This window comes from Pagrus pagrus (genome assembly GCF_965226575.1).
Source record: "Pagrus pagrus genome assembly, chromosome: 13".
In the NCBI taxonomy this organism is placed as follows: Eukaryota; Metazoa; Chordata; class Actinopteri; order Spariformes; family Sparidae; genus Pagrus; species Pagrus pagrus.
Window position 1 is genome coordinate 21,621,845 of NC_140197.1, and position 28,000 is coordinate 21,649,844.

The window sequence follows — 28,000 nt, forward strand, 5'->3', positions numbered from 1 at the left end:
CAGTGTAACTCTGCAGTGTGTCTTTAATCTAAAAAAAGATAAATAACAGGAATTTGTGCTTCAAGAAACATTATACAGAATTATAAATGTTTAAAAAGTCATTACATTCACCTTGTGGCTGGAACTGTGAAATCATCTTAACAGAGGACGTCTTGAGACGACGTCTCTGCGTCTGCATGTGATTGACAGCTACCATCCACGTCACTTGTCAATCAGTCTGTGTAAAACAACCTTTGGCAGTTTTTCCCTTTAAGTGTTTAAGTATCTATCCTCCGTTGGCACTTTCAGATAAACACATCAGCGCAAATGTACAGACAGAGGAAGAGGGGAGATCAAGCGATGCACTCATGATCAAAACAAAACTGTAAGAGCTACGTTTGAATGTACAAGAAACTCTGCTTGATTTGTTATGTCGTTAATACCTTCTCATGATCAGACGACACGCTTGTACGTAGTGCTGATCCATGTCAAACTGTCAGAACATGAAATATGAGATGAAAATTACACTTTCAAGGAGTGTCTCTCTGATCCTGAACCCATCCTTCACAGTGTGCCAGACAGCTATGGTATGCATTTTGATATTTTTTCAACAAACACCAAAACAACAATAGTGAGTCTCTAACTTATAACACTCAGACTTATTACATTTAGTGGATGTATCGTCCTTAATGTGACGATACATCTCTAAAGCTGCGTTTCCACCCACTTTTCAAGGAACTAAAAGGGTCCTTCGACCTGTTGTTGTCTCCATTTCCACCACAGTCTAAAGACCTGCGACGATTTGGCAAATTAGTCCTCTTACGTATGAAAAAGCATGTCTGTTTTATATGTTATTTTTGCACGGGACCATTCAACCATAATGACGATTAATTCGTAGTCGGTCCATCTGTCATATGCGTTTTTCCTGTAACTCCATGTTGATGTGTTGACAAAAAACAAACTGGTTTGTGGCAGCAGATTTATAAAAATGGTGGCTGAAATGAACTGCTGCAAGTACTTGACCCATCAGAAATGTTCTGTTCTGTTAGCCCCACCCTCAAACTTCCTGTACTTCACCCCGAGCAGCGACTAAAATAATGTAATCTTCTCATTTCTCTTTTCTGTGCCTCCTCATCTCTTCTCTACTCCATCTTATTTAACTTTTAGTGATTTTATTCTTCTTCTTATCTGCCATGTCTGTTTTTGTTTGCACTTTGTAACTTTGATAAAAAGTGCTATATAAATACAGTTTATAATTATTATATCATTGTTTTTATTCCCACACGTTACCTGGAAATCTCAGCACGCCATGTTGAATGATGTCTCAATTCCTAAAATGCATCAGACTTACTACGAGCTATGAGCGAGGATGCACAGGTGTAACCTTTAGGGAAGTGTTTTTAGCACCTGTTACAAAAAGGAGGCGGGACACACAGCTGGAAAACAAACCGTTGTGGGAGCAGGACATTTTCCAGGGTATTCATAAGTTGAGTTATTTAAGATGATCGCTGCTCTGACCGCATTACTTAATGACAATTCACCCTGATATCACGATTATTGTCACATTGTCCCATGTTGTGAACTGAAGTAAATAACTTGCCATGATCACTGTTATGCTCATCTGACAGAAATAAAAAAAAAGTACAGCAGTAGGCTATAACAAAAAATAAAGACCAGATGATGCGGCTGTGCCTCACCATAATATTAAATTGACACTGCACAAGCGCTTCATTTTGCAAAATGCATGTTGCCTCCTCTCTCCTCGTGTCTCTTCCTTGCTGTCTCTGCTTGGATCTCATGTGGGAGGGACAAAGACACGAGGAGAGGAGAGGGCAGTGCGAAAACTAAGAAGTGAGAAGAGGGGAACGTCCCCAGGAACTTAATTTAGACCCTGAACTCTGCGGTGGAAAAGCACTGAGTTCCTCCAAAGTTCCTGTGGTGGAAACACATCTTAATATTGAGAAAATAAATTCAGTTCCAAGTAAATTATTATACTTTTCTACAGCTCACGTTTAAATGTGCAATTCTTATACAAAGTGAATGCAGATAATTCTTCAAATGTGAAACATATTAGTAGTCCTTGACATTTCACCTCCCTTCAAGGAAACCTTGGTCTGGTTTGTGTAACTTTCAGGTCCATACATATGTTTGTTTGCTTACTGTCAGCTCATATTTCACAGCTGTCCCACCCTGCTGGGCAGGAATAATCTCTTCATTGCACAGGACCTCGGGTGTGAGGGGACGTAGGAGCACAGCAGCCTGTGGGGGCGCTGCAGAGTCTGTATGTAAGAAACACGAGGCACTCTGCACCCTCAGTGACGTGGAAGGCAAGGCATCCCACGCTCTACAGCAGCATCTGAACAGGACAGACAAGGTTTTAAGGGAGGTAAAAGAAAGTAACAGAGTGGGGAACATATGGCTGTCCCGTCCAAAAGAACCAGGCTTTGGCGTTGTGGCGTTGGCGTTGGCGTTCTAGCTGCCTGGCAAGACAGGGTCAGAAACATGCCTCTGGATCTCCTGCATCTCTGTGGAGGTCTCCAGGTGCTCAGGGAGGGAGGGGAAGCGCTGGCTGCCGCATAGCAGTCCCGGAGGCTCTTGGGCCCCTGACAATTGAGGAGGGGTGAGGTCCACAGAGGGCAGACGTGGTGGGTCGGCATCCGGCGACATGGACATGGTGTCATCAGAGGCCACAGTGAGATGGATCCCGCTGGACAGGGAGTCCTTGGATTTGTGCTTGAAGTCAGAGTCCGGACTCTGTAAAGAGAGACCGAAGAAATGAGCTTATTCACTTTCTTGCTGATTTAAGGATTGACAAACTTTTCACTTTGATGTTGCTGGAATTAATCCTATTAACATCTAAAAATTGATGTCCACAGAGTTGCAAACTTGGGATAACTTATAAGTCTGTAAACTGAACACAACACCTGTAGGAGTGAGGCAGTGCTGTCGATCTGGACCGGCTGGATTGGAGGGACCGTGTGGATTGTGGGTGCTCCTGTGCTGTACAGGGTGGTGGGGTGAGGCGGGTGAGGGCTGGGCGACACAGCACTGTAGGCTGGAGGCACAGGGGCCATCTGCCTCTGCAGGAGCTGCAGGATCACGTTGATGTCTGCGGTCATACGGGTCTCCAGCCTTGGCAGCATAAAGAGAGATAACGACAAATATGACTTCAGGAATTTGATCTTTTTATGGAGTCTCTCATCTGCTTTTTCAAAAATGTCCACTAGGTTTCTCTCTTGCTCTCTCTACAGCATCTCTGTCACACACAAACATAAGCAGACGGGCAATTCAAAGGAGGCACGTACACGATTCACTTCGCAGAGAATTTTTTCGACATTTTCAGTCTGACCTCTGACCCTTTCCTATCTTTGTTTGTCTCTCGTCCTTTCTCTCCTTCTTTTCTCTCATACATATGTAACACACATTAACACCTGTGAGCGCGTGACCAGCTGGGAACTGATGTGCAAACACAGCAGGAGAGGAGGGCGGAGCTCAAAAGTAAACATTAGTCATTAGTGAATGACAACAATGAAGACAAACACCCAGGTGATATATGCAAGAGGGGGTATAGCTCAGTGGTAGAGCATTTGACTGCAGATCAAGAGGTCCCCGGTTCAAATCCGGGTGCCCCCTACTTTTAATCACATTTTGCTCTTGCATAACTCACCGGTTTAACTGGGACTGCAGCAGCTCCAGTCTGGATTCCAGCTCGCTGGGCCGATCCTCGGCGCAGGGTGGAGGGTGGAAACTGGCCCTGACCGATGAGGCTCGTCGCTGGCTCTCTGAGAACTGGCTGGCTCTGCGGCCCGGCCAGTAGCCATACAGGCCTGACATGCTGATAGGGGCTGTTGCTGTGGAGAAGACGAGGATTTTTCCTTTTAATTTGTAATGCAAACTGTAAAAGAAACTGTACTCTAAAGATATAGTCTTCACCATTTTCAAAATGGTACAATATAACATTTACTCAGGCATTTCTATTGTGGTTCAGTTTTCAGATTAGATTAGATGAATTTTAGAGTTTTTTGTTGTTGCATTTCCCTCTTAGAAAATTGACTTAAACTTGCTCTTTGGATTTTAACTTCAGTCCTCTAAACTTGTCTTGGCACCAAGGAGGTTTGCAGACTGAAATCTACTCCATCACAAATCTCTCACTATGACTCGAGGAGGTAAAGGAAGAAAATCCAACTTTTATCTAAATTCACTCCTCTTGATATCCCTCAAGATGGTGGTATCTGATGTCCCCCTAGTATTTTGGTAACCCTCTTAAAGGCGCAATATGTAAGAATTGGGCACATATCACCAGAGTAACCACTAACTGCTGCTAACTGGTGCAGCTAGCCATCGTATCATCTGACTTTGCCCGAAATGGGAGCTCAGCGCAACAGAGAAGTGTTGAATCTCTTGAGGTAAGGCTAAGGCTCAATGTGGTCTGTTGGAGGCTATTCAGGCATGACTGATGAAGGGCTTGTAGGTAGTTTTTACCTGAGTATGGTGTTCCTCCAGGTGGTGCCATCCCAGCTGAGGGTCCACTGTGAGGTAGGAGGTTGACCACTGCTGGGGGATAGTCTCTTGTGTCGCCCCCGGGGGGGTACAGCTCCCCTTTGCTGTGTCCCATGGGCTTCATTTCGTCATCACTAGACTGCGAACAGATACTACCACTGCTGCAGAGGTCTTCCCAGTGGGATTCTGCCATCGTGCCCTGGTGGTGGTTTGCCATCGGACAGGACTGATCTGGGTAGGAGTCTTCGCGGTCCATGCCGTCTGTGCAGACAAGACAATATGGAGATTAGGCTGAACAGAAACATAAGGAAATGTGTAAAAACCTTTAACCACCACTCACCTGGTCGGTTTCGACGACGCAGGGAGCTTCTCCGATGCCTTGTCCGCCGGTAGCCACATTCAGAGTCCCTGCCTGGGGTTGGCTGGTTTATTCTATCTGCCTGATACATATCAGCTTCAGTAATTCAGAAATACACACCACATTCTTCAAGCATAACATTTTTTTTGGATTGTCTTAAATCATTCTCTAATTTCTGTCTGTGATAACTACTTAGATGGTGTTTATCTGTGTAACATCACCCTCCGGTGGCACTCACATCTCTGAGGTTGAAGGTGATTTCCAAATTATTCCAGAACATGTCGGCGAAGTCGGGATACATGTCCAGCACTTCCAGCAGATCATCTCTCAGGATCTTGTGAAGGTCACAATAGGTCAAAGCCCTGACATCAGCGCTGGATTTACCTGGCCTCCCGTACAGACTGATGGGTTCGCCGAAGATGTCGTTCTTTCCTGCAGAAACCACAGACAAGCACAAATCAGTACAAGTCTGACCAAGTGAGCCAGCCACCGCAAGTTACAGTGAGAATAGTTTACTGACAACATTTTGATGAACAAATTGTTCCCCTAAAACACAGCTGAAAAAGAAATGACCTATGCAGCTTGTATCAGACTGCTGGCCCTATTGATGATCAATGCCACAGTGGAATGGAAGTGGAGCTGTGCCCAAACACCTCTGGCAACACAACACACAAAGAAGTGTGAGTGTGTGTGTGTGTGTGTGTGTGTGTTGTGTGGAGCAAAGGGCGTTGAGAGTTTTGGCTGTCGCTTTGTGGGAACGAGATGAGTCGGGTGGAAGAGCAAACAAACACGAAAAAGTGACAAAAGGAAAAAAAAGGACAACGTAAGCCGCTTTCACTGTCACTTTGGCTCACCTAGTATGGCCACCACCACATCGTCCCTGAGGATTTCTATAGAGCCTCTTGAAATGAAGTAGACGGCGGTGAGAATGTCCCCACTGTGGACCAGAGTGTCACCCGGCGGAGCATGGGTGGTCTTGAATCGCATGGCGAGAGCCCGCAGGCAACCTTTGTTGGCACCTCGAAAAGCTTTGCAGTTCTGCAGCAAGCTGCGGTTCAAGTGTAGGCAGATGTCAGCCTGCAGGCACTCAGGGAAACCCTTTAAAACCTGCAACAGAGGGCACAGATGAATATACTGCAGGTTTTATTTGTAACTTTTCTTGCACGTATTTGTATTTTTTAAAACCATATTTTCTCAAAATGCAGATGAAAAAAGGAGTCTGAAAGGTACATAAATATAAACTGGTTGGTGAAGGAAGGAGTGCAATGTGTCAGATTGATTCAGGCAGGACACAAAGGACAGTAGCTCCAAGTGATTATCTATTCTCACATTGAATTGGCAGGCGCTAATGCTGTTTCTCTGGCTACATCATGCTCTGGTGCTGTTGGCAGCCACAGCTGAAGAAGCGATATGACGCACATCAGTGTAAACGAAACCTCCCAACACAGCAGAGTCTCTTTAGATTGTTTGTATGAGAAGGGGGCACCCAGAGTTGAACTGGGGACCTCTTGATCTGCAGTCAAATGCTCTACCACTGAGCTATACCCCCTTCAAACAACTTGGCCAGTGAAGATTTATTTGGGCAAGACAGTTACATGTATGAATCCCAAAACCTGTTTCAAGTATAGGGGAAGAGATTTCATCAGAAGGTAAAGATGAAAAGAAAAAGATTTCTCATTCTGGCAGTAAATGTACTTGTAGTGCAACATAGAAAACCTGGGTTTCTGTTCATTTGAGCACAAGGTTACATGAAAGTTCACTGTGGGAAAACTGGGTCATTGCAGCAGGACAGAACGAGGCAAACAGCCCATGTAGGTCAAACACAGAATATTAGAGGTACTGCAATGCTGCATATGAAGTCAAGAATAAGATATATTGAAAAAGGGAAAGCGGGAGAAGCAATCGCGATAATATATTCTGGTACATGCTACATATATAGTTTTCAAAGGCTGTTTGTTTTTACCATCCTCTTCGGTGGATAGAATTATTTAGGTATGTTCGTTCAATAGAAAGTGTGAAATATTTTGAACAATTGCATATATAGTCCTACAGCAGGAGCAAGTAGATGTTTGCAGTTTATAAAATTTACACAGATATCAAACATTTACACTTGTTCTTCATGCATGTCAAGAACTCCCAGCCGGTTGTGGTTTGGTGGTATGTAGACAAGGTGAACTCCAGGGGGCACCCAGAGTTGAACTGGGGACCTCTTGATCTGCAGTCAAATGCTCTACCACTGAGCTATAGCCCCTCTTATACACAACTTTTAAGAGATGAAACAGTATTTTTTTTTTACAAGACTTACAGCGTTCATGTCGATGCCATTGGTGTAGGACCAGGCATGTTGGAAGTACTCCTCCAGCCTCTGTCGCAGGCCTCCTGGGATCTGATGAAAACGGATGAACTCTTTGACCCGCAGCATCTGGGTGTGGTAGCGGGCCGTGCCTGAGTACAGTCTCTGAATGATGGCCGAAACGTTACCAAAGATACTGGCGTACATCAGAGCTGCACAGGACAGAGGACAGAAACAATGATCAGAGCATGCACTTAGAAGAAATTCAGCAATTAAAACAAAATTCAGACATTTATTTTACAAACACTAATTTGAAGGATGGATTTCAGGTAGCTACTTTGGTCATTAGAAATACCAAGACTGTCCTTCAGATTTCTCTCAATCTCTCACAGTTTCTTTGGCCTAAGTCTGTTTGCATGATCATCACGAACACGGCTGTAAATAAGTCTTTTGTTCTACTCACAGCCAATGAGCATGACACAGATGGAGAAGATCTTCTCCGGGTTGGTGTTAGGTGAGACGTTCCCAAAACCGACACTGGTCAGACTGCTGAAGGTGAAGTAGAGGGCTGTAACGTACTTGTCCTTGATGGAAGGGCCAGAGGCTTCATCACTGTCATTGTACTGTTTACCAATCTGCTCAGCCAGGTTGTCCAGCCAGCCGATCTTCATGCCTCCGATGCGGGCAGAGCCTGTGCGCTCCACGTTGCCGATGGCATACCAGATGCAGGCCAGCCAATGAGCGATGAGGGCAAAGGTGCACATGAGCAGGAAGAGGACGGCAGCTCCATACTCTGAGTAACGGTCCAACTTCCTGGCCACTCGTACCAACCTCAGCAGTCTGGCTGTTTTCAATAATCCAATCAGAGTGGTCGTCTGAGGCTGGTGGAGACAGAACAGACTTCATGTTAGTGATATAGTGTAAAATAAGCTCAAACGAGTGATGTTGCCTGTTACTAAAATTTAAACTGACTTTGTGTGTGTTGAGATTTAGATTCTCGTCGATTAAACTGGGGATCTGAAAGTTGGACCGATCCAAACTAAGCAAAGACTTTTAGGCAACAAATGGATTTACTGTATCTCAAAACTGAATGTTGCTAATAACTGTTTAAAGTTGTTGTTTATCCAAAATCAACAATGGTTCTGTCACTACATGACCTCGTTTCTCGCTACCAGCAGCAACTTTTATTGTTTTCACTTTGTGAGTCTGTGTGTGTGCGGAGAGTTTTTGATCGTGGCAAGCTGGAACTACCACTGAGGCGATGTGCAGTACCGTCACAACCGTCATCACAGCAAGTGTTATTTCATCCCAAGATGGTCTCCAGTTTACAATAAATTCAATAACCAATTTTTGGTCATTTTGGCGGCCGGTACAGACAAAAAGTGTAATTTGTGTCTTTTCAGTTTGCAGTTGTGAAGACCTGTGGATGCTCTGCAAGTGGTGTCCTCCTCCAAACAGGGTAGATATCTCAGCAAAGCAGCTTGCAACCTTCTATTGTTTGTCCTACTTTGAATGTTTGAAGGATGATTAATGAGAGCCAGAGCCCTGCACACTTCTCCGTTACAGCCGCTGTTACAATAGCATCTTACACTTACTTTTGAACTGTAGTTTTACTGAACCTTAAAACGACACCGCTCGCCAACAGACTTTTTCACAGCAGACGTTTTGACAAGTTGTTGCAGGAAAGGTTCTTGTTTTGGTTTGTTGTGAAAACGGTATATTTAGCTTTGTGAGACAACATTGGTGAAACCGCTGACATCCGTCTTTCTCACCTCCTCGGACCCAGAGCGGAATATGAGCAGATCGAAGGGGATGGCAGCCACGATGTCGATGAGGAACCAGCCCTTGAAGTAGTGCTGTGCGATGCGTCCCGGGTGGCTGACCACCTCGTCGTTGTGGTTGACATAGGTGGTCCTGAAGTTGATAAGGATGTCCACGATGAACATGACGTCCACCACCAGGTCCACCACGTTGAGCGGGTTGCAGGTGTAGCCGCAGGTTCTCCTCCGCTGTTCCTCCACCTCATTGAGGAGGAAGGCGGCCGAGTACGGTGTGAAGACGGCGGTGTAGATGACCAGCAGCAGGATGACCCAGTCCCACACCGCTTTGAAGGGGCTATAGTGAAGGATGGTCCATTTGTGGATGCGTGGGGCCTGAAGCTTGTACTCTGGTAGCACATCAGCACCAAGGGACAACACCTGAGGAGAGAGGGACAGGACGGTGGTGAGGATGTTAGAAATAATGGAGGAAGGATCCATAACTAATGGGATGAAGTGTGCTGTATGGAGACTGAGCTGAAAGGAAGTTGCGTATTTAAATTGCTTTTTAAATGAACTTTTATTGTCTTTTTATTTGATTCTCTATCGTTTTTATTTGTATTAATTGACTTTCATGTAATGTAATATTTATTTCATTGTTTTTATTTGTAGCCTATTTAATTACTCAAATGTGATGTGACTTTTATTGTTTTTATTTGTCTTTTATGTGATGTTGTTACCTCTGCCAAAGAGGTTATGTGTTCACCGATGTCCGTTGCTTTGTTTTGTTTGTTGGTTGCTTGGTTTGTCAACAGGATTACACAATAATTACTAAACTGATTTCTACAAAACACTGATGGAGGATCGGTCTCGACCCAGAACAGACTCCATGAGTGATTGCAAAAGGGGACTGTCGGGCCTTGCGGAGGTATGCACTCTACTGCCATACTAGTTTTTATAGTAGGTATTGACATTGTGCATATTTGTGTGTGTGTGTGTGTGTGTGTGTGTGTGTGTGTGTGTGTTTTATTTAACTGTTTAGCTGAATCTGCTCTTATGTTTGTTTGGCTGTTATTATTATAATTATTATAATTATTATTATTACTACTACTAATTTACTAAAACAGGAATGAAAGGTTTTTGCGAGGTTTGTCCAGAGACTTTGCAGCAAAAAGTTGATAATTTTAGTCATTACTTACTCAAACTTTTGTTTTGGAAAACAACAGGCAAGACACTGTGGTTTCCAATGATTAAACACAATGTTTCTCTATACTCTCCTCCACAAAGCAGCCTCAGAAGAACAGTATTATGTTTTTATTTGATCAACTCTGAAATAATGGTACTTGAACTTCTGTGTTGTGCTGGAGGCCGGTCGTTGGTTTATGTTAGCAGACTCTTTATAAACTAAAGTGTGCTCTCTGTTAGCGGAGCTAAGAGGCACTGAGATGAGGCACTCGAGAACGTACATCAAGTCACATCCTTTGGACTGTGGCCGAAAACCTGACCACATCCTTCACAAAGAAATCCACAGTCCAGCACAGTGAAAACAACTTAAACAAATCATCCATAGGCTTGTTTTGTTAACCAAGAGACGGGGAAGATCTCAGTTTTCAAGTTCACTTAAATATGAATTGCTACACATTGGTACACAGAAACCCTTCAAAGCAAAACTGTTTTTGTTGATCAATTATGCAGGAGTTGGGCGAAATGGAACAAACAAACAAAAACCAAAAACCAGGCATGATGCATTACAGGATCAGTGCTGCTGAAGTATAAAAGAATTGTAGCAAAATAGTTTTAGGATGCAGAAAGTGTTAACTTGTTGCCACTAGCAGTAGCTCAGATCAGCATTGGTAGATCAAAAAGTAAACACTGAGACACGGCCTTCCCTTCTGATGGGAAGACAAAAGAAATCAGAGCCAAGCACTAGAAAGTGTGAGTTGTTCTCAACAAAACAACAAGTCTGTCACTTCACTTCGAGGGAGGCAACAAAAATATCCTGCATCAGTAGCTGCTGCACACACTATGTATTAATGCTTGTTTGTGGACAGTCGATGTCAAAGCCAATCAAGCATCAATGTTCAATTTGTGCCCCGAGGTAACTAAAAACTTCCTCCAATTCAGCGCTGCCACCACTCCCTGAATGATTTGTTGAACGGCATTAACAGGCAGTCCAACACAAAGCAGTAGGTTAACAGAGAGAGTCAGTAAAGCATTGAGTATTAAGATCCCACTGACCGGCACAACAATTAGAGCCTCTGTGTCCAGGCTCTCTTCCTGGTGTTCACCGCTGCAGCAGAGGAGAAGACTCCTCCGCACCCTCTGCCGCCCTACCTGCCTCTTGTGTCGTGGCCATCTCCTGTCCTGCATCACTCTTGCAGAAAAACAACAGACATTATACGAAGACCACAAACTCAGCTCAAACAGCTTCTGTCCTCTACCCACAGGCACTAAACTGAGTCAGATCTCTAACTGCTGCTTTTAAAGAGCCCACTATGGCTTCACCTGCTGCTGTTGCCGCCTGTGATGACCATTTTGTTGGGACCACGTGACCCCTCCTGCCAGCGTTCTGCTCAATTGCGAACCAGAATAAAGTGCCGGCATTGATTGGGCGCCATGCAGCACGAGTGATTTTACTTAGTTCTTGTTAGCCGGCTGACTCTCTGAAACTCTCGTTTAACAAACTATCTATTTCTGATGACCCGTTGCTGACCTCCACATCTACACCAAGTCACAAGCGCATGTAAAAAATCCTCCTTGTGCATTGTTGTCCTCCCATAGCCTAACAAAACATCCAGTGGTTAGACCCTCATTTGCTTTTTTATTTGCATAAATATGGTCAGAGTCACAAAAGCTGGACCTGCGTGACCAGTAGGTGCAGTGCCTCCACAACACTCACACAGGAACCACGAGTAGTTCTTCAAAAAAAAAAAACAACTCCCCTTGCAAAAATGCTGTTTCTTTCCAGTTTCCCAGCTTACATGGAAACAGTCGCTAGAAATAGTCAAATTGAAATGATCCTCAAGGACAAAGTACTATATCAAAATGTTACTAAGTGCCTACCTGGCCATATTTGGTAAACAAAATGCAAGGTGGAAAAAACGAAGTTAGATCCTCTCAAGGAATACCCATAATAACTTAGTATATGTTTTCATTATGGCATGTAACCACAGGGATGTTGGCTTCTGCTCTTGCTCCATGAACCTGTTTTTTTTATGACCAAGAGAATACAGCATTTAGAAACAATGTTATGGTTGGACATCACACAGGATTCACTGTCACTTCATGAGGATTTGTGTAGGCAACTGACCACAGCAGCTGAACAGATGTGAAAAGACAACACAGTAATGAGAATGTAAACACACGAGCAAAAGTTCACTCATCCAAGAAATGTTAAGTTATTGATGTTGTCCGCTCTGTTTCATAATGACGACCAGCGAACAACTGCCATCACCAGTTTGCACGCAACAGCTCTCTGCCGCTTGTCTGACTTTATGATTAACACAGCCGGAGTTCACAGTTTCATATGTATTAGACTGAAAAGACAGTTGAGGTGTGAGGTGCAAGGGAAGCTTAAAGACTGAACGAGATATAGATCATAAAAGCAAAAGTAAAATATGTGAAACTAGAGCATTAAAAGTAGCTATTACAGCTTAGATACTCAATATTCATGATCATAAAATGGCAGGCAACATTATGGATTGTATTTTATACTTTTTATTTTACTTTTAAATAACAACACAATGCAAAGCGCAAAATCTTTCGCATGAAATTCAACTTTTCAGCCACTGCATCCTCCTCATCCTGTTTTATTCCGCTCTACACATAAACACAACACCCATTTCTGCATGTAAGAACCCCCTTCAGTAAACCTAAAAGAGGAGCAACTCAGATACAAAATGTTATAAAAGCAAAATAAGATGAAGACTCTGTGCGCAAACTTTTTGAAAATAGACTGACATGACCTCGTCATAGCAAGGTGACATGGCTGATGTTGCTCACCTGTGGAGCTACAGGAGATAAGCAGGAAGGGAAAGAGTGAGAGAAGAGGAGGAAAGGTTCACAAATAGGGAGCTGAATAAAGAAGAGGAGAGTTTGAAGATAACCAGGGAGCTCAAAGTGACCCTAGTAGGGATGAGGTACTCACAGGCTGCAGTTTATGCTTGAAGCTCATGCTGAAGCGCACCACCACAGGGTAAACAAGAAGACTAAGAGACGACGTGAGAGGCAGCGGGAGAGGGACCTCTGTCCATCCGTCTGTAACTCCCTCCCTCCAGCTCCCTCGTTCATCCTCCCTGCCTGTAGCCCAGCCCTCACCGCGGGATACGCTTTCAAACATTAAAAAAAATGATCCTGTGGGTCACTGAATGACGGCACCGCCTCCTCCACTGGTGCTCAACAAGCAATAACTGCAGTCAAAGTAGGTCCTGCTTGACGTGATGAAAGACAGCTTGACTGCTATCAGGAGGAAACACTCAGGCTTTAACTGAACTTGAGACGCCAGAGCTTTACTTTAGCACTCTACTGTTCATTCTTCACTGTTTGTTTGCTATTTATAGGCAGCTTTATCTATGGTCGGTCAGTTTATTGGGAGATAATTATGCAAATGCTTATTACTGTATTTACATGCAATGTAAATTTATCATGCATTTTTTGCATATGCTATTGTCTGAAGGTTGACATAGATGAATGTATGACAATTTATGATGTGCTGTTTTTGAGTTACTATAAGTTAATTGCAGGTACAAAAAAAGGCAGATTGAATACAATCTGTCATTATTCTGTAAAAAAATAACAAACAAACTAGTGGATAGTTTTTTGTTTTGTTTTTTACATGTTTGTGAAATCTCATAGGCAGAGAGACTCGTTCTCACTCATTCATACCAGCCACCTGATTTCTTTCATCAAGATCCATGCATCATTCACTAAGACATTAACAAAAGTGTTTTTATCCGGATCTGCACTTAAAGTTAATGGGGACTATCCTGGGCCAAGACCAAAATCTGTTGTCTGTGAATAGGAGACAGTAGTTTTGTTGTGTAATTCTGCTGACAAACCAACCAACCAACAAACAACCAACCAAACATAGTTACCTTGATGGACAACATTAACTGAGTTATTATATAAAGATATATAATATATAATATATAAAAATGTAGAGTATAAATATAAATATACAGGAAATGTCTTGTGTTCATCAATTTTGGTCAAACATGTCAGCACAACAAACATGAAGAAGCCTTGTTGCATTATGTTAATTGAGACTGACAAGTCTCCATGACTGATTCGCCTAACGCAGAGTATTGTTTGTGATGTAAGACCTATTCTGAAATTCTTAAATCTTGAATTATGCCCCACATAATATAAAATGAAAAACTTTAAAGAAAAAAAACCAATACTGAAACTGATAAAAATGTTACAAAAAGAAAAACATTTTTACACAAACACGACTAAACTGAAAGGAACAAACCCACTGTGGAGACTAAATGAAACTAGACTAAACTGAAAACAAAAATTTAAAAAAAGAAAAATGCAAAAATATAATAATTCTGAAAGTATATTGGAGGAGAGTCATGCGACCTCCTCAATGTATATGTATGAACTTGTAATGTCTAGTGACGGCTGCTCTCGAACACATAGTTTGATCAGTGCACATGTTTAGATGGGAATACTTTGTGAATATAAACCTGTTTAACCCTCACACTTAAACTGTGTACTCACACTCAAGCCCACAAATCTTGAAAATCATGGGGTCTCCTTTCAAAAACACAAATAAAACTACAGTGAATTCAAACTACATCCAGATTAATCTACAGTGTGCTGCTATAAGCTGTTTCAAAGCCAGGGGGCACCACATAAACACACTTTTGCTTTTCCAAAACACACACACACACACACACACACACACACAACTCGTGTCAGTGTGCTGGGGCTTTTCTACAGTTACCAGCCCGTCTTTTACAAGCTAGAGTCAAATCAATCACGCTGTGTGCTCCCTGTTATGCAGACTAATCAATATGAGCAAAGATCAATGACAACCTTCATTTCCCTTTCTGTAAGGTGCCAATCGAAATCCAATTATAAAGGCAGAAAAAAAAAGAAAACTTTTATTGTATAACAAAAAAGGCAACATATTTTTAAAGTAACACATAAACAACTTGGTAATTCTTCAGAAAAACTCCATCTGGTAATGTTGTTGACAGAGACTGCAGTTTGCTCCTATATGGCAACAGCAATGATTACTGTGACCTCGAGCCTGACCTGCAGGCTTTGTCATCTGATTGCGGCCCCACGACTGTGACACCACTGCGAGTCAGTTCCAGCTGTTTTAACAGGACGCAAAAACCCAAACTGGCACCAGCATGAAGGCAGCTAGAGGGGACTGCGGTGTGATTCAGAAAGCAGTTGGAGGTTTGACAGATGCACAGAGAGCATGGCCGCTGCCCTCCACTTCCATTAGCCCTACAGGCCAAGGTCACTGACAGCGTCAAGCCACCGAGTGCCGCTCAATAGCCTCACAGCCGCCGCCATTTTTATATAACTACATCTCGTCAGAACCCCTCTCCACTCTCACAGACAGCTTTAGAGACACTCTATGATCCCCACAAAAGCTCCACACAGCCTACAGTACATCCTCATACTCAACAGTGAGTACACCCTTCCCTGTGCTGCCTTAATACCATCTGCACTGACATTACATACAGCAGATGCAGCAATATTTCAGGCTGGGAATAAAACACTCCTATACCAACTGACACAGTAAAGGTAGAAGTCGTGAAATTTTACCCACATATTTCAAACCCAAATGTTTTTTTTTTGCTGCAATACAATATTGATTTTGTGTTTTGTCCACTCAAAAAAGTGTTTTATCATTGTCAGTGTTAGAGCCTCACTGTACAGGATGATGCATGTCCAGATCTTTCAAATGTATCTTATGAACAGGGAAAGTTTCTCTTTGGTCGTGTCACGTTAAAGGAGCGTAAACACAAGCAGGATTTTGTAACGTCACAACTAATTTGGAAGCCAATCACGGTTCAAGATGTAACTTGCGCAAGTGTGTTGTGGAAACTTGAAGCCTCCAGTGCACAAACACAGAGACTGGAGAAATCTGATGTCCAGTATTTTAATGAAAATATTTGCATATTTATAAAATCTGGCTTTTTTTAATGAGGGAAAAGTAGCAGATGCTGTTTTAAAAAATTGTCACGAGATGATAAAACTTTTCCTGCAGAAAGAACATATCATCCAAAGCAGAATTTTCTTATACTGTAAAGAAGCTCTGTGCACAGGTGTTAAATCAAAGAACCCGTCTTAACCTGTTTTACACCTCTATTGTATTTGCAACTGTATTGTATTTTCACTCTTTTCTTTTCTTTTCTTTTCTTCTTTCCACTGTTAATCTTTTCAAAAGCCTCTCGTGGACAGGTGTTGTGCTTTGCACATTGCAGCATCGATGTAACTGTTATGTCCATGTCAAATAAATAAACTAACTGAAGTATCCTGGGTGCCATCTGGTGCTGAGTAAAACACGGTAAACCAGTAAAAAAATATCAATATAGCAGCACACACCAGGATTCTAGTATAGACTTTACTTTCCTCATTACATTTCCATTACCATATGGAGATACAAAAAATGTCACCGAATTTGGCTTCAATCTACAATACAATCTAGAATACTATTTTTTTTCTACCAGTCTGATATGTATCTTCATATATATTTATTGTACATTAAGGAGTTGTATGCATTCTGTATAAACTCATCATATCCATTGTGCGCTGGAATATTGTTTTGTCTACTGTTATTTTTTATATTTCTTAACAAATGTCTGGAGGAGATCCTGATCTTGAAACTCATGCACTGAAAACCTAAATAACTTCAGTCGATATCACACTACTACATAGAGAGTTTAATCTTTTTCAATGTCGAGCCCCAAGAAAAAATACATCACAATCTGAGATTCATAAATTGCCACAACACTGTTCCTCTATGTGCAGAAACAAGATGATTTGCACTGGAAAGAGCATATCTCAGTCCCTTGTTGTTCCAGAAAACAAGATTAAAAGACACAGCTCTGGGCTAAACTGTCTGTGAATAGGAGACCGACAGCTGCAATAACAACACACTACCTTCCAACAGAAACATAAAGTGTATCCCACACTCCTAACACAGAGGACGCTCACTTTTTAGCCAAACTTGTACATAATGTCAGCAGACTCGAGATAACGAGTGAAGCGCTCTGCCAGGCCGTTGACGAGGCCTTCTGTTCGTCCAGTCAGTTTTTCCAGGGCCACAGAAGCCACGTTGCTTCCGCATTGTGTACCGAGTCGCAGCCGGCTGTCGATACCACTCTCCCTCCTGGTGTGAAGAAGTGAGATCTCACCACCACCGAAACAGCAACATTCAATCACAGAGCAGTCACACAGGGTGATATGATTGTATAAATAGCATGCAAATTGAGGGCCTTTTAATAATAAACAGACGTGTTATGAGAATCTATGCGAGACTAATGCATAGGACATGTGTTGCTGTAGTTTAGCTGTGTGTTGTTAGCGCTATATTTTGTCCTTAATGTATATCCATTTTAAAACATTTGTACATTGTGTTCAAATGTTGTTGCAGTTATGTCACATCAGACAAGAAGACAAGAAGTATTTATGAACAACAATGTAAAGTGCTTCACAACTGGCCTCCAGATCACTTGTTCCTTGGCCCAATTTACCACCAACTGTCATTGAAATCTGTTAACTGGTTTACGAGCTTTCCTGCTAAATAACAAACCATATCCCAAGCAAACACATAAACTGGGCCAAAAACATAACTCAATAAAACAATAACTCTTTGGCTCTGACTGGTTGGAAAGAGAGTCCAGTGAACTTTGTGGAAGCCCCTCACATAAACTGGGTTAATGCGATGCATTAAGGGTGCACCACAGTGTCAGACCGCCGCCTCTGTGCTCCACCAAACAGGCAATTATGTGACATTCATGTTGTGAGTGTGTGCAGATGTTCAATGTAAATAAATATATTCGCTAAAGTACTACACTTTAAGAGCTACTTTGTATATTACCAGTTTATTACCAGTCTCTTATACTACTTTGTCTCCACTAAACGTCTAAATATTGTTGTTAGTATTTCACAATCTACATCAAACTGCAAGAGTTTCTTTTACATATTGAAATTTAATAATAAACCTAAAATGAGATTCTAAGATATGTAAAAAATTGAAAAAGAAAATCATTATCATTAATTATAATAGATTAATATTAACATGATGTTATATTTTGTATTTTTAAGTATGCGTCACTTTGACAAAACATTGTCTTTTAGACATTAATCAGGGTTTTACTGGTGTTTTCAAAGTGTGGAGGATCTGAAAGTAGGAATAATCGAAACAATTATTTAATTATCCTCAATGGACTTTAACACTTGGATAGGGACCCTTACTCACAATCAGAACTCTAACTTTTAATATCTGAGCACATGGTACTGATAATAACTATTTACTTTTATTGATTTTTATATGCAGAAAAGTATTTTTCCACTGCGGAAAAACTCCTGTGTGCGAGGTAACTGTGTGCCAAAATGTGCTCAAAGACACCGTGGTGTAATAACAGGTGGCTAATGAGCGCGTTCTGCTGCTGCTGCCACCGATGTCACACCTCAGGTGAGACGCGAGATGATTCTTTCACACTTTCACTCTGCGACTGCAGATGTCTTTCAGTATCTTTTTCTGAACTATGTGCCGAGACAACAAGCGGAGGTGAGAGTGTGGCGAAATGACACGTTTCAGGAGCCGCCAAGAACAGGTAAGAAAGAAAGCTAAATATGAGACTGAACTTGACTTAAGTTATTCAAAAACATTAATCCCACACTGCAAAAAATCCAATCCTGAAATAACACTTTCATGAAAGAAACAAAAAATAAATCTCCAAATCAGTTAAGATCATTTGCCCAATAACTTCCAAGAAACATCACTGTTGATATCAGTGGAATGATCCTTTTCATTGTCATGATGACATGAATACCTTTCTATAAAACTAGAGAAACTAGAAATAAGGGCACTGAGAAGTGGATTCTCTCACCTCGTGGGCAGAATTTGTCTCAAGAAAAATAAGTCACGTTACATTTTATCTGGTTGAAACTGACTTTTTCACATTATTTTCCATCACAATGATGGTCGTTCGATGGCTGCAGGCACATCCATTACAAATTTTTCATCAGGCAAACAACAAGAACATTGAGCACTAGCTTTTTGATAGCAGCAATCCAGTCATTCAGCTCACAAACAAGCTCACACTCACGTTTTTTTCGAAGCGCACAGAGAGAAAGTAAAATGGGATCCATCATCTCACTTTTCTCGTCTTACCTGTGTGACCTGAGTGACCTTCTCGGTGACGTTCTGGGTTCGGTCTTTAATCTTGCTGGGTGCGATGATTTCGATTTCGGTGGGCGAAGGAGGTCTCATGCGGTCCGAGCTGAAGGTGAGAGTAACCTGAGGGATGCGGCTGATGGTCCTATATCTCATCAGGTCTGAGTCTGATGTGGAGTTCAGAGCACTGGGCTTCAGATCTGCAACAAAGACCAGCGACATCAGCAATTGAAATCAAGGAAATTTATGAATGGTAGTGAGATGTGAGGAAATACAAACTAGAACAAAATAAAAAACTAATATTCAAAAATTAATTTGACTCATTTGCGATGATGATGTACTTCTAAATTGTTTCTCGTACTCAACAAGAGAATCAGGACAGACTGCAATCAGACTACATTTCGCCTCAGTCTCAAAGACACAGATGGACAGAAAAAGATGGTGAAAGTGAAAGAAAATGTAACAGGCAGAGTGAGAGTCCAGAGTATGATTGGAACCTGTATCCTGCACAAAAAGATGATTTCCTCACAAAGTATTTCCCCTGAGAGAAGAGGGACACACACAAACACACACAATCAGACACACACAAACTGGCAGGGGGATTGATTAGTGTGTCTCTGCTGGAACAACCATCAGGCGGCTGTAAGTGCTATTTCTGGCTTTTCTTGTCTGACAGAAAAGTTTTTTTACTGATTCGTGATGAAAAATCTGTTAAGGGCTGCTTGTTGTTTTTGTCGCCTGTACATTATCTTCTTTATATCTGTTTTTTTGTGTTGCCATGGTACAAACTTGCTTCTGATTGGCTGGCAGGTGTGTTAAGCTCATATTACAGGACAACTCCGGGTGCAGCTACAGGGTTAAGATGACAACCATGACCTGCAGATGTATGTATAATGGGCTTGCTTTTGGGCCGTTGACTGCCAACTGAACAGGCCGGACTTAGTGTAAGAAACTCCTTTTCTGCTGCTACAAGTAAATCTATATTTGAACCATAAATTCCCTCTGAAATGCTCGCAGTGTCCCAGTCAGACACTCACTGCTGTTGGTTCGGGCGTCTCCAGGTCGACTGCTCCATTCCGCCCTCATGCCATCGATGTCGTCCAGTGACGAGGCGCGTCGGAGGCTGCGGACGCTATCTCGAGAACAACTTCGAGGTAAGGTTCCCCTGGGGAAGCTGATGCCTGGGTCCAGCCGGTCGGTCAGCAGGGAGCGCTGCTTGGTGGAGGACTGGGCTGCAGGGGAGGGAGGATCCAGGTCCTGTTCTATCAGAGCCTCCGTCTCAGACTGCATGCAACTCTCTTTGGATGGGATCCGAAACTCCTTGAGAGGGACTTCCTCGCTGTTTGGCTGCGAAAGACAGAAAGCAGGAGCCCATGTCTCAAGTGTACAAATGACCATTTCTCAGAAAAAGGGTATTTGTCAGCAGTATTCGTGAAATTTTGCTGTGTCTTGCATATCAAGGCAGCCAAACTTATAGCATATAAAGTAAACCTGAAGGAGGAAAAAATGTTTAATTCCTGCCAAAGAGTCCCACAATGCACATTAGCTGGACTTGGCCTGATACAGTTCCGGTGTCAGGTATGAATACTGTCACGAGAAGTCATTCATCAAAAACACGAGAGAAGTCTAAACAGAAGTGAGAGGAGACTCTGAGAAGAGAAAGATGAACTCAACCTGGGTTGATTTTTTTCCTCCACATTCTTCCTTTTCTCTGTCTTTTGGGCAGAGAAATCAGTCTTAGAAATTTAAACAAATCCTGCTGCTATTTGAAGCAGCAAACATGAAACTGCACAGTGCATATTTAATAGTTGGAATTACAAAAGCCTAAAACGAAAGGGTTTGTTCATGCATGTGTGACGAACAGTGAAGTCAGTGCAGTGAAGTGGTTGTGCAAACAGTAATCCAAAAATTGCATTGCAAAGGCCACACATGCAGTTTTATTTTTTGAATACCGCCTCACCTGCAGGTAGTCCACGACCACTCCTTCAAACTGATCTTTGGAAAGTGAAGGTCGTCGCATGGACCGCAGCACCGGCAGCCTCATCTTCAACCTGCGGTTCTGACCTGAGTGGAAAACTCTGTGTTTAGTTCAGCCATTATCAGAAATATATTTTTTTTTTACTGCATTAAAGAGAGCATTGAAAATGCTAACTGAGAGTGTTTGCCAGCGGGTAATTTCTACTACGTCCATGACTGGAAACTACAACCATGGCATAGCTATTAATTAAAATGTCAGCGCTGACGACTATCATGACATGTGACATAAATCGATGGAGCACTGAAGCAAAACATATGAGCAAACAGTAATTAGCAAATATTTTATAGTTGGAAAAATCACATGTCAGTTTATCTCAGGAACACAGAAAGACTCAGCTTGAATGGAGAACATGCAGGCAAGGTGTAAGAGAAATGTTAAAGGCTTTACAGTAAATCCATCCTTGGGCGACTCTGTGCCTGAGGCCTGATTTCTTGAGAGAACGATCAATCAGCTCCTGGAAGTCGAGGATGAACATGATGACGATTCCCTCCTCGTTTTTTACGGGGACAACGTCCACCAGGCACGGTCTGCAGGTCCCTTCAGACACAGAGAGAGAAAAAGAAATAAAGACAGAAAAACAGGGGGCATCCGGATTTGAACCGGGGACCTCTTGATCTGCAGTCAAATGCTCTACCACTGAGCTATACCCCCTCATGTCAGCTTTTTTGCCACCTGATTATTTTTGTCATGTATTTGAGGAAGGTCAGAAGGACACCACAGGAGGGAGAGGAAGGAAAAAGAAAAAAAGGAATACAGACAGAAAGGAATACAGAAAGAAAGAAAGAAAGAAAGAAAGAAAGAAAGAAAGAAAGAAAGGAGAATTGGAGGGGGTAAAGGAGCGACTGATTTCAAACAGTGAAAGCTAAAAAAGGCAAAATGAGCAACACTTCCGGTCAGGTCTAACTTCAGTCTGCAATCAGTGTGAGCTAAAATTAGAAACAGGGGAGAGAGCAGATCACACACGCAAACACACACATGTCCACACACACACATTGTGTGCTGCCTGCATTCAGTCCCATTCACACATTCATTCTGAGAAAACCCTGACAGGAATTCAGGCTGGAGGTAAAGAAATAAAAAACAGCCGGTGAGACCAGCCGATTTGTTCTGAATCACTTTTTTTCTGCGCGTTCAGTCGGGGAGCACAGTGGGAAGCGGGAGATAAAACAAATAGATGCTTAGAGGATTTGAGCTGGCATGCTGATCGCATTTCCATGACAACAGCTCTCTGCAGACTGTACGCCCCATGCCCAAATGTCCAAAACAAACAAAAGACACATGTCTGTGTATGTTAGTAGACAGTAAATTCATCCGTGTTTATGGTGGACGACTGTAATCGTCCTGAGCTTGGCGTGCTTGCTTGCCTCCATTATGTGTTTCTGCCTCAGTGCCAGTGTGCATGTGACAGATAGATGGGTGAAGAAGGAACTAAAAGGTTGCAGGTGACAGAGACCAAAGAGGCAACGGATCAGTCTGGTAGCATTTATAGCAAGTCAGAGAGTCGAGAGGAAATTAAGGTTTAAAAGGAGAGAACGTTCATTAAAATGCCATCCGAGGAATAACAGATCAGAATTTGAAATGCCTGTCTTGCTGTGTTATTTCTTTCAGTTCTTTCACTCAGTTCTCTCATAACAGTTTAGATATCATGATCTCCAAGTCTCTATACTTTTCATGTTTTCTTTCCTCCCCATCTGTGATAATCATATTTTTTTGTTTGCACATGACTTCTCAACAATCTGATAAATAGTAAGGAGAAGATTGTTGAGCCAGAGGGGTAAAATAAAAGGGATTAAGGTTATACAAACAAACCAACATGGTGAGAAGAGATTAAGATGCGGATGTTGCCTGCTTGGTCTCGCTGAGATGGTGACTCAGTGCAGAAAATAATACACTACGTGATTTAAAGCCTGATTTTAACAACCCTGCTTCGGCCATGATGGCTGTTTTTCAAGATAATGGAGAGTCTGTAGTGGTCTGCAAAAATCATGGCAGGTCACTGTAAATGGTCGCCACACACGGAGGTGCGAGATTAAGATCTTTTTTATTCCTGTTCAGTTGTGTTTGGAATCGACACTACTACAATCTGGGAAAATCTTATTATTATTCTACCTCTAATACTTGTTGGCAGATCTAAATCTTGATTGACACCATCACTTTACAGCTGACTGATTGTGAGGGCCTTTAATGAAAATCAGTATTTGTTTTTGTTAGCGGGATGGGTTTATGGATGGTAACGACAGTCAATTGGTCCACCACTGAAATATCTCCTCAGCTATGAGGCTTTGTCTTTGAGTGAAGTCAGTTGGATGGATGCCACGAATACTTGATGCCTTGTCATAAGTTTGTGTGCTTACTAATTACTAATTGGAGCATGGATACGCGACCCAAAGAAATTTACAAATGATGTCCAAGTTTTGGGCAAGGTTCCAAACATATTACCTCTCAAACATCAACATGCTTGTATTGTCATTCTAACCATGCAAACATGCTCATATTAGCTCAACTCTGTGCCAACCTAAAACAGCTGCTAGCGTGAACAGACTCTAGACCTGTTCATCATGAAGTCGTCTTTGGTAGACGACACAACATTAACTCATAACAGCCAGAAATATATTTGGGACTATGCACCATCTTTATTATCTGCCATCATCCAATATATTTAGATATATTCAAAACAGGGAAACTTCATCCTGCAACGTCAGAAACAGTATTTTGTACCACAAGGTTTACATACAAACCTTTAAAAATATGTCGGGTTTAGATAATTTAAGTCGATTTAACATTCAGCCTTAGATGTAATAAATTTCCTCAATTTACAATGTGTAATCTAAAACCTAAAATGTTCCCACAGAGCACAGGGGAAAACAAGTTATTATCACTTTTCCCCATCCTTGTTCAACACGTGAAGAGCAGTGACTGGTCAGATGTTTTTTAAATGGCCGAAATAGGAGCAAATGACAGTACATAGTGGAACAAGTGATGAGTATGGTGACTGTGTTTCAATGACAGTCAAGCTGTCCAATAATCCAGAGTTTGTGATGGCCAGAAGGCTCCTTCCCAGGGATCTGAGGTTGCCAACAGGCTGATAGGGTTTTATAAATTCTCTATCATCCTCATCTATGTAATTCACCTTTCCTCTCCTGCCCTCGTGCCTCACCTTCCTTAGCGTAGTAGAGGATCTCCACCTTGCGCTCCTCAGAGCCGAGCAGGGCCTGTGCCAGCTGGGCCAGAGCACTCTTCATGGTACCAGGTCCCACCAAGAACTGGCAGGTACAGGACTGTTGCATGATCTCCGCCCTGGCAAAACCAAACATCTGGCAGAAGCCCTCGTTGCAGTAGATGATGCCACAGTTCTTCATCTGGGCGTTGGCGATCAGGAACTTGCGATCTAAAGGACAGAAGATGCCGAGTTTCATATTCAAGTATAAAAAGGTAAAAAATATTGAAAACGAAGTTGTGAAAATGCGTTTTGTGCTTGAATATTACATAATGGTAGTCACACTCTGTTCGTCAATCAGTTTTGATGGAATATGTACTGAGGCCTACTACTTTTTTAAATTGATTACATTGGATTGATCAAATTCTTTAGGGTATTTACGACAGTTATACACACTCTGTTTGATTTAATAAAACACGCTTCGGTACAAGTGTTCAGAATCTCCTGCATGGCCACTCGACAATCAGCTGAAGTGGAAGTAATGAAGCCCACCTTTTCATGGTGCTAATGTTATTAGTGTCACAGTTTTTCCCAGAGGACTGAAGTGGAACAGGTGGGCACTTCAGCATAATAACGTCTGTGGCGTCACACCGGCTCTAATGTAACTAGAGGGAATTTAAGAGATGTTGACGTCTGTCGTGATTAGCCCGAAGATTTTACCTGACATTTGAAAATTAAACTGTAATTATCCATGTGTTTTGATTATTTGCCCCGATTATTTTAATGCTACAATATGTTACTGTCTTTATATTCTGCAAAAATTTTCTTATTTTCTCGTCTCTATTTACGACAGTACGACACTTTTCACTTTCTTGTTTAATATATTTTAATAATGTGCCATATGAGTTGTACAGAGCCAATTCATGTTTGTTTGTTTGTTTTTTCTTTCAGCTGTCCTCGTCTACTTCAGTTCTTGAGGACACTGTTTTGCAGTAAAGATCCAGAAATGTTTTGTGAACTACAAAACTTCACCCCATCAGCATGGGGTTAACTACATTTTCATTGTTGGGAGAACTACTCACACATATATTGAATTTATTTAGGTGTCCCACTCAAATATTTCTGCCACAAAACACGTTCACATGTGCATCTTGCATTCAACAGACTGCTTGGAATTACTATGGAAACTATTGGGGAAAAATACTTGCAGCGCTATTAAGCAATGGACTCATGTGTCTTTCAAACCAGCACATGACCCTGTTTAGATGGTCAACCACCACCAATAAACTCCCGTCCTTTGGGAAACACTGTGGCTGTATAGTGTCAGGTGGAAACTGGGCTCCAATAATGGTTTTTCCTGCGATGTCAAACCTTTTGATGCTAAGTATCTCTGAGTTACTCTGCACTCAGAAAAATCCTTAATAGTAATTCAAAGCTCATATACCGTCCAGCTCCAGTTATTGATGGCTGGAATGTGCGTGCCTCGGCCACTACGCCAAAACATTGTCCGCCACGAAAATGAATCAGGACAGTTTTGTTTGAAAGCTGCTAATGGAGGAGTTCAATGAGCTGAATGACAAATACATACATGTCCTCTGCAACATCTGACAGGACCTTTTATTATCCTGTGGTGGAACTGGGTTAAACAGCTCTCCCACACAGATGAGCGAAGGGGACGAGCTCCTCTGGTGTGTGGAAAGCACATCCTGTCCAAAGTCATAATGTGGGGCTCAAAGCGGAAACACTGATCGTCACACCGTTGCTTAGCAGCACCGCTGTGGCACGTGCACTCACCTGGCCGTGCACGCACATGTGGCTGCGCATGCACACATACACACACAGACAGAGGCCGTACATGATAGAGCTTTTGTTAAAGGAGCTCCACAGATTAAAGCAGTATTGGTATCAAAGCTAATCAGACCAAAACTTATTGAGAGTTGAAGTTTTTCTCCGTGTTTGGTCACTATCTGAGGAAATCAGGGTTATTTTAAGTCTGACACATTAAACACACTGTGAGTTGTCCATAGTGAGGTACAAAATGAAACGTACCAGGGCGAAATATGGAAAACTGACTTGAAAGCGAGACAGAAAAGTGGAGTATGTTTATCATACTCTACCTGATATAGGGTATTATGCTTTGTCACTTTTCAGAACAAGAATTTAAAGGAGGAAAATGTAGATTATTCCAGGTGAAGATAAAAGTGAACCCCACAGGTCAAAAGAAGACATCAAACGCAACATCCGTCTTTTATCACAAGCCTTAGTGGGTCCTAAACGAGTGAGGATGGATGCCTCTTTGCTGCCAGTGGAACATGTGAGCTAATGGAACATAATGTCATGACATCAGGTGAGCACTCGCGGACAAACACACATGCAGGTGCAATAACCCTAAAACATAAAAGCAGCCGGCGCAGGGATGCCAACATCACTGATACGAATTAGATAAGATACTTCAGAAAAGCTTGTCAGTCTGCCAAAACCTCTAAATATCCAGTCATGTGTGATAAATAAAGGCTGCATGATGAGGCTGGGGCTGTGACCTTTTTGTGACTGACAATATAGTGTGATTAAGGAAGATATTAACATTTTTTTTTTTTTTAAATAATGACATAAGATGACAGAAACTCCTTCTCTCAGAGGCATTATCCCCCCTTTTAACACAGGGTTTAGCTAATGGAAGATAAACTAAACAAAATTATCTATACACACTTTCTGTGCACAAATATTTGGATCTGCCTTCTTTGTCAGATAGCTTAAAAGCATTTAACACACAGGACAGCACTATTTAACTTATGGTGTTTAACCACACAGCGAGTGTTTCAACCTGCTTTGTGTGTGTTTTATAATCACATGTGTACTTACTTTGCTCGTCGAATTTCCTGATGATAGTGTCCAGGTAGGTGTTCTGGAGCGCAACGTGACCGCGTCTCACAGGCATGTTGGTGCTGAGAGAGAAGACTTCTCCGACACATTAATAGTTTAAATAAAATTTTTAAAAAATTAAAATAAATAGAAAATAAAAAAAACGGCTCTGAAGTGGCACCCGTGTAGAAAACAGTGTTGGAGGACGAGCGTCAGAAGCAGCTTTTGGTTCCCCTCGCAGGCTGCCGCTGATGGTGAGGGATGAAGCGCTGGAGGATGATGGAGGGGAGGTCTGGTTGCCAGGGCGATGGTAGATGCAGGATGTTGCACGCTGATATTGTGGAGGAGAAAAAAAAAAAAAGTAAACTAGGATGCTGCAAAAGCCATTTCCAAGAACACTTGACCTTTACAAAGAAAAAAGAAACAGCTCATAAACCGGTTTCCAACGATTTGGCGTCCTGTACCCAGTGAAGGGAAGCTGATTTGGGAGATGAAGTTGGGAATAAAAGCTGACAAGCGCAGGATCTCTCGGTTTGTTTTTATAATCGCAGGTTTCTCCCTCAAGTTTGGACACTGCGCGATAAGGACATCGGAGAAGACGCTCCTATCAGGCAGATCCACTGCCCTTCCACCTCCCCCAGAGTCGACAAGAGCGGCTGTCAGGAGCGACAAGTCAGTATGTGTTAA

The 28,000-nt window shown here is 42.2% G+C and overlaps 1 protein-coding gene across 2 annotated transcripts; it reads right to left on the reverse strand.

The window, feature by feature from the left end:
* Positions 1-5: 5 nt before the first annotated feature.
* On the reverse strand, positions 6-27,992 carry kcnh6a (potassium voltage-gated channel, subfamily H (eag-related), member 6a). 2 transcript variants are annotated; one of them, XM_084371879.1, is made up of 17 exons: positions 27,778-27,992; positions 27,314-27,644; positions 24,452-24,682; positions 21,682-21,831; positions 21,217-21,320; positions 20,294-20,603; positions 19,254-19,456; positions 8,903-9,328; positions 7,594-8,011; positions 7,143-7,342; positions 5,692-5,944; positions 5,076-5,269; positions 4,820-4,919; positions 4,462-4,740; positions 3,647-3,830; positions 2,904-3,111; positions 6-2,733 (listed from the first exon to the last, which is right to left on the reverse strand). In XM_084371879.1, the coding sequence occupies exons 2-17, from the start codon at positions 27,387-27,389 to the stop codon at positions 2,452-2,454; spliced, it is 3,618 nt and encodes a 1,205-aa protein (XP_084228005.1). In that variant the 5' UTR covers positions 27,390-27,644; positions 27,778-27,992; the 3' UTR covers positions 6-2,451. The 2 variants fall into 2 exon arrangements, with proteins under 2 accessions (XP_084228005.1, XP_084228006.1); XM_084371880.1 differs by having other exon boundaries at positions 27,750-27,992.
* Between the last annotated feature and the right edge of the window lie 8 nt (positions 27,993-28,000).

Excerpts from the sequence above, each read along its gene's own strand:
- kcnh6a (XM_084371879.1), bottom strand. The coding sequence starts at position 27,389 with ATGCCTGTGAGACGCGGTCACGTTGCGCTCCAGAACACCTACCTGGAC. Across the intron at positions 21,321-21,681 it reads CGCCCAAGGATGGATTTACT|GTCAGAACCGCAGGTTGAAG; the intron begins GTAAAGCCTTTA and ends TTTTCCACTCAG. Across the intron at positions 4,920-5,075 it reads TCACCTTCAACCTCAGAGAT|GCAGATAGAATAAACCAGCC; the intron begins GTGAGTGCCACC and ends GATATGTATCAG.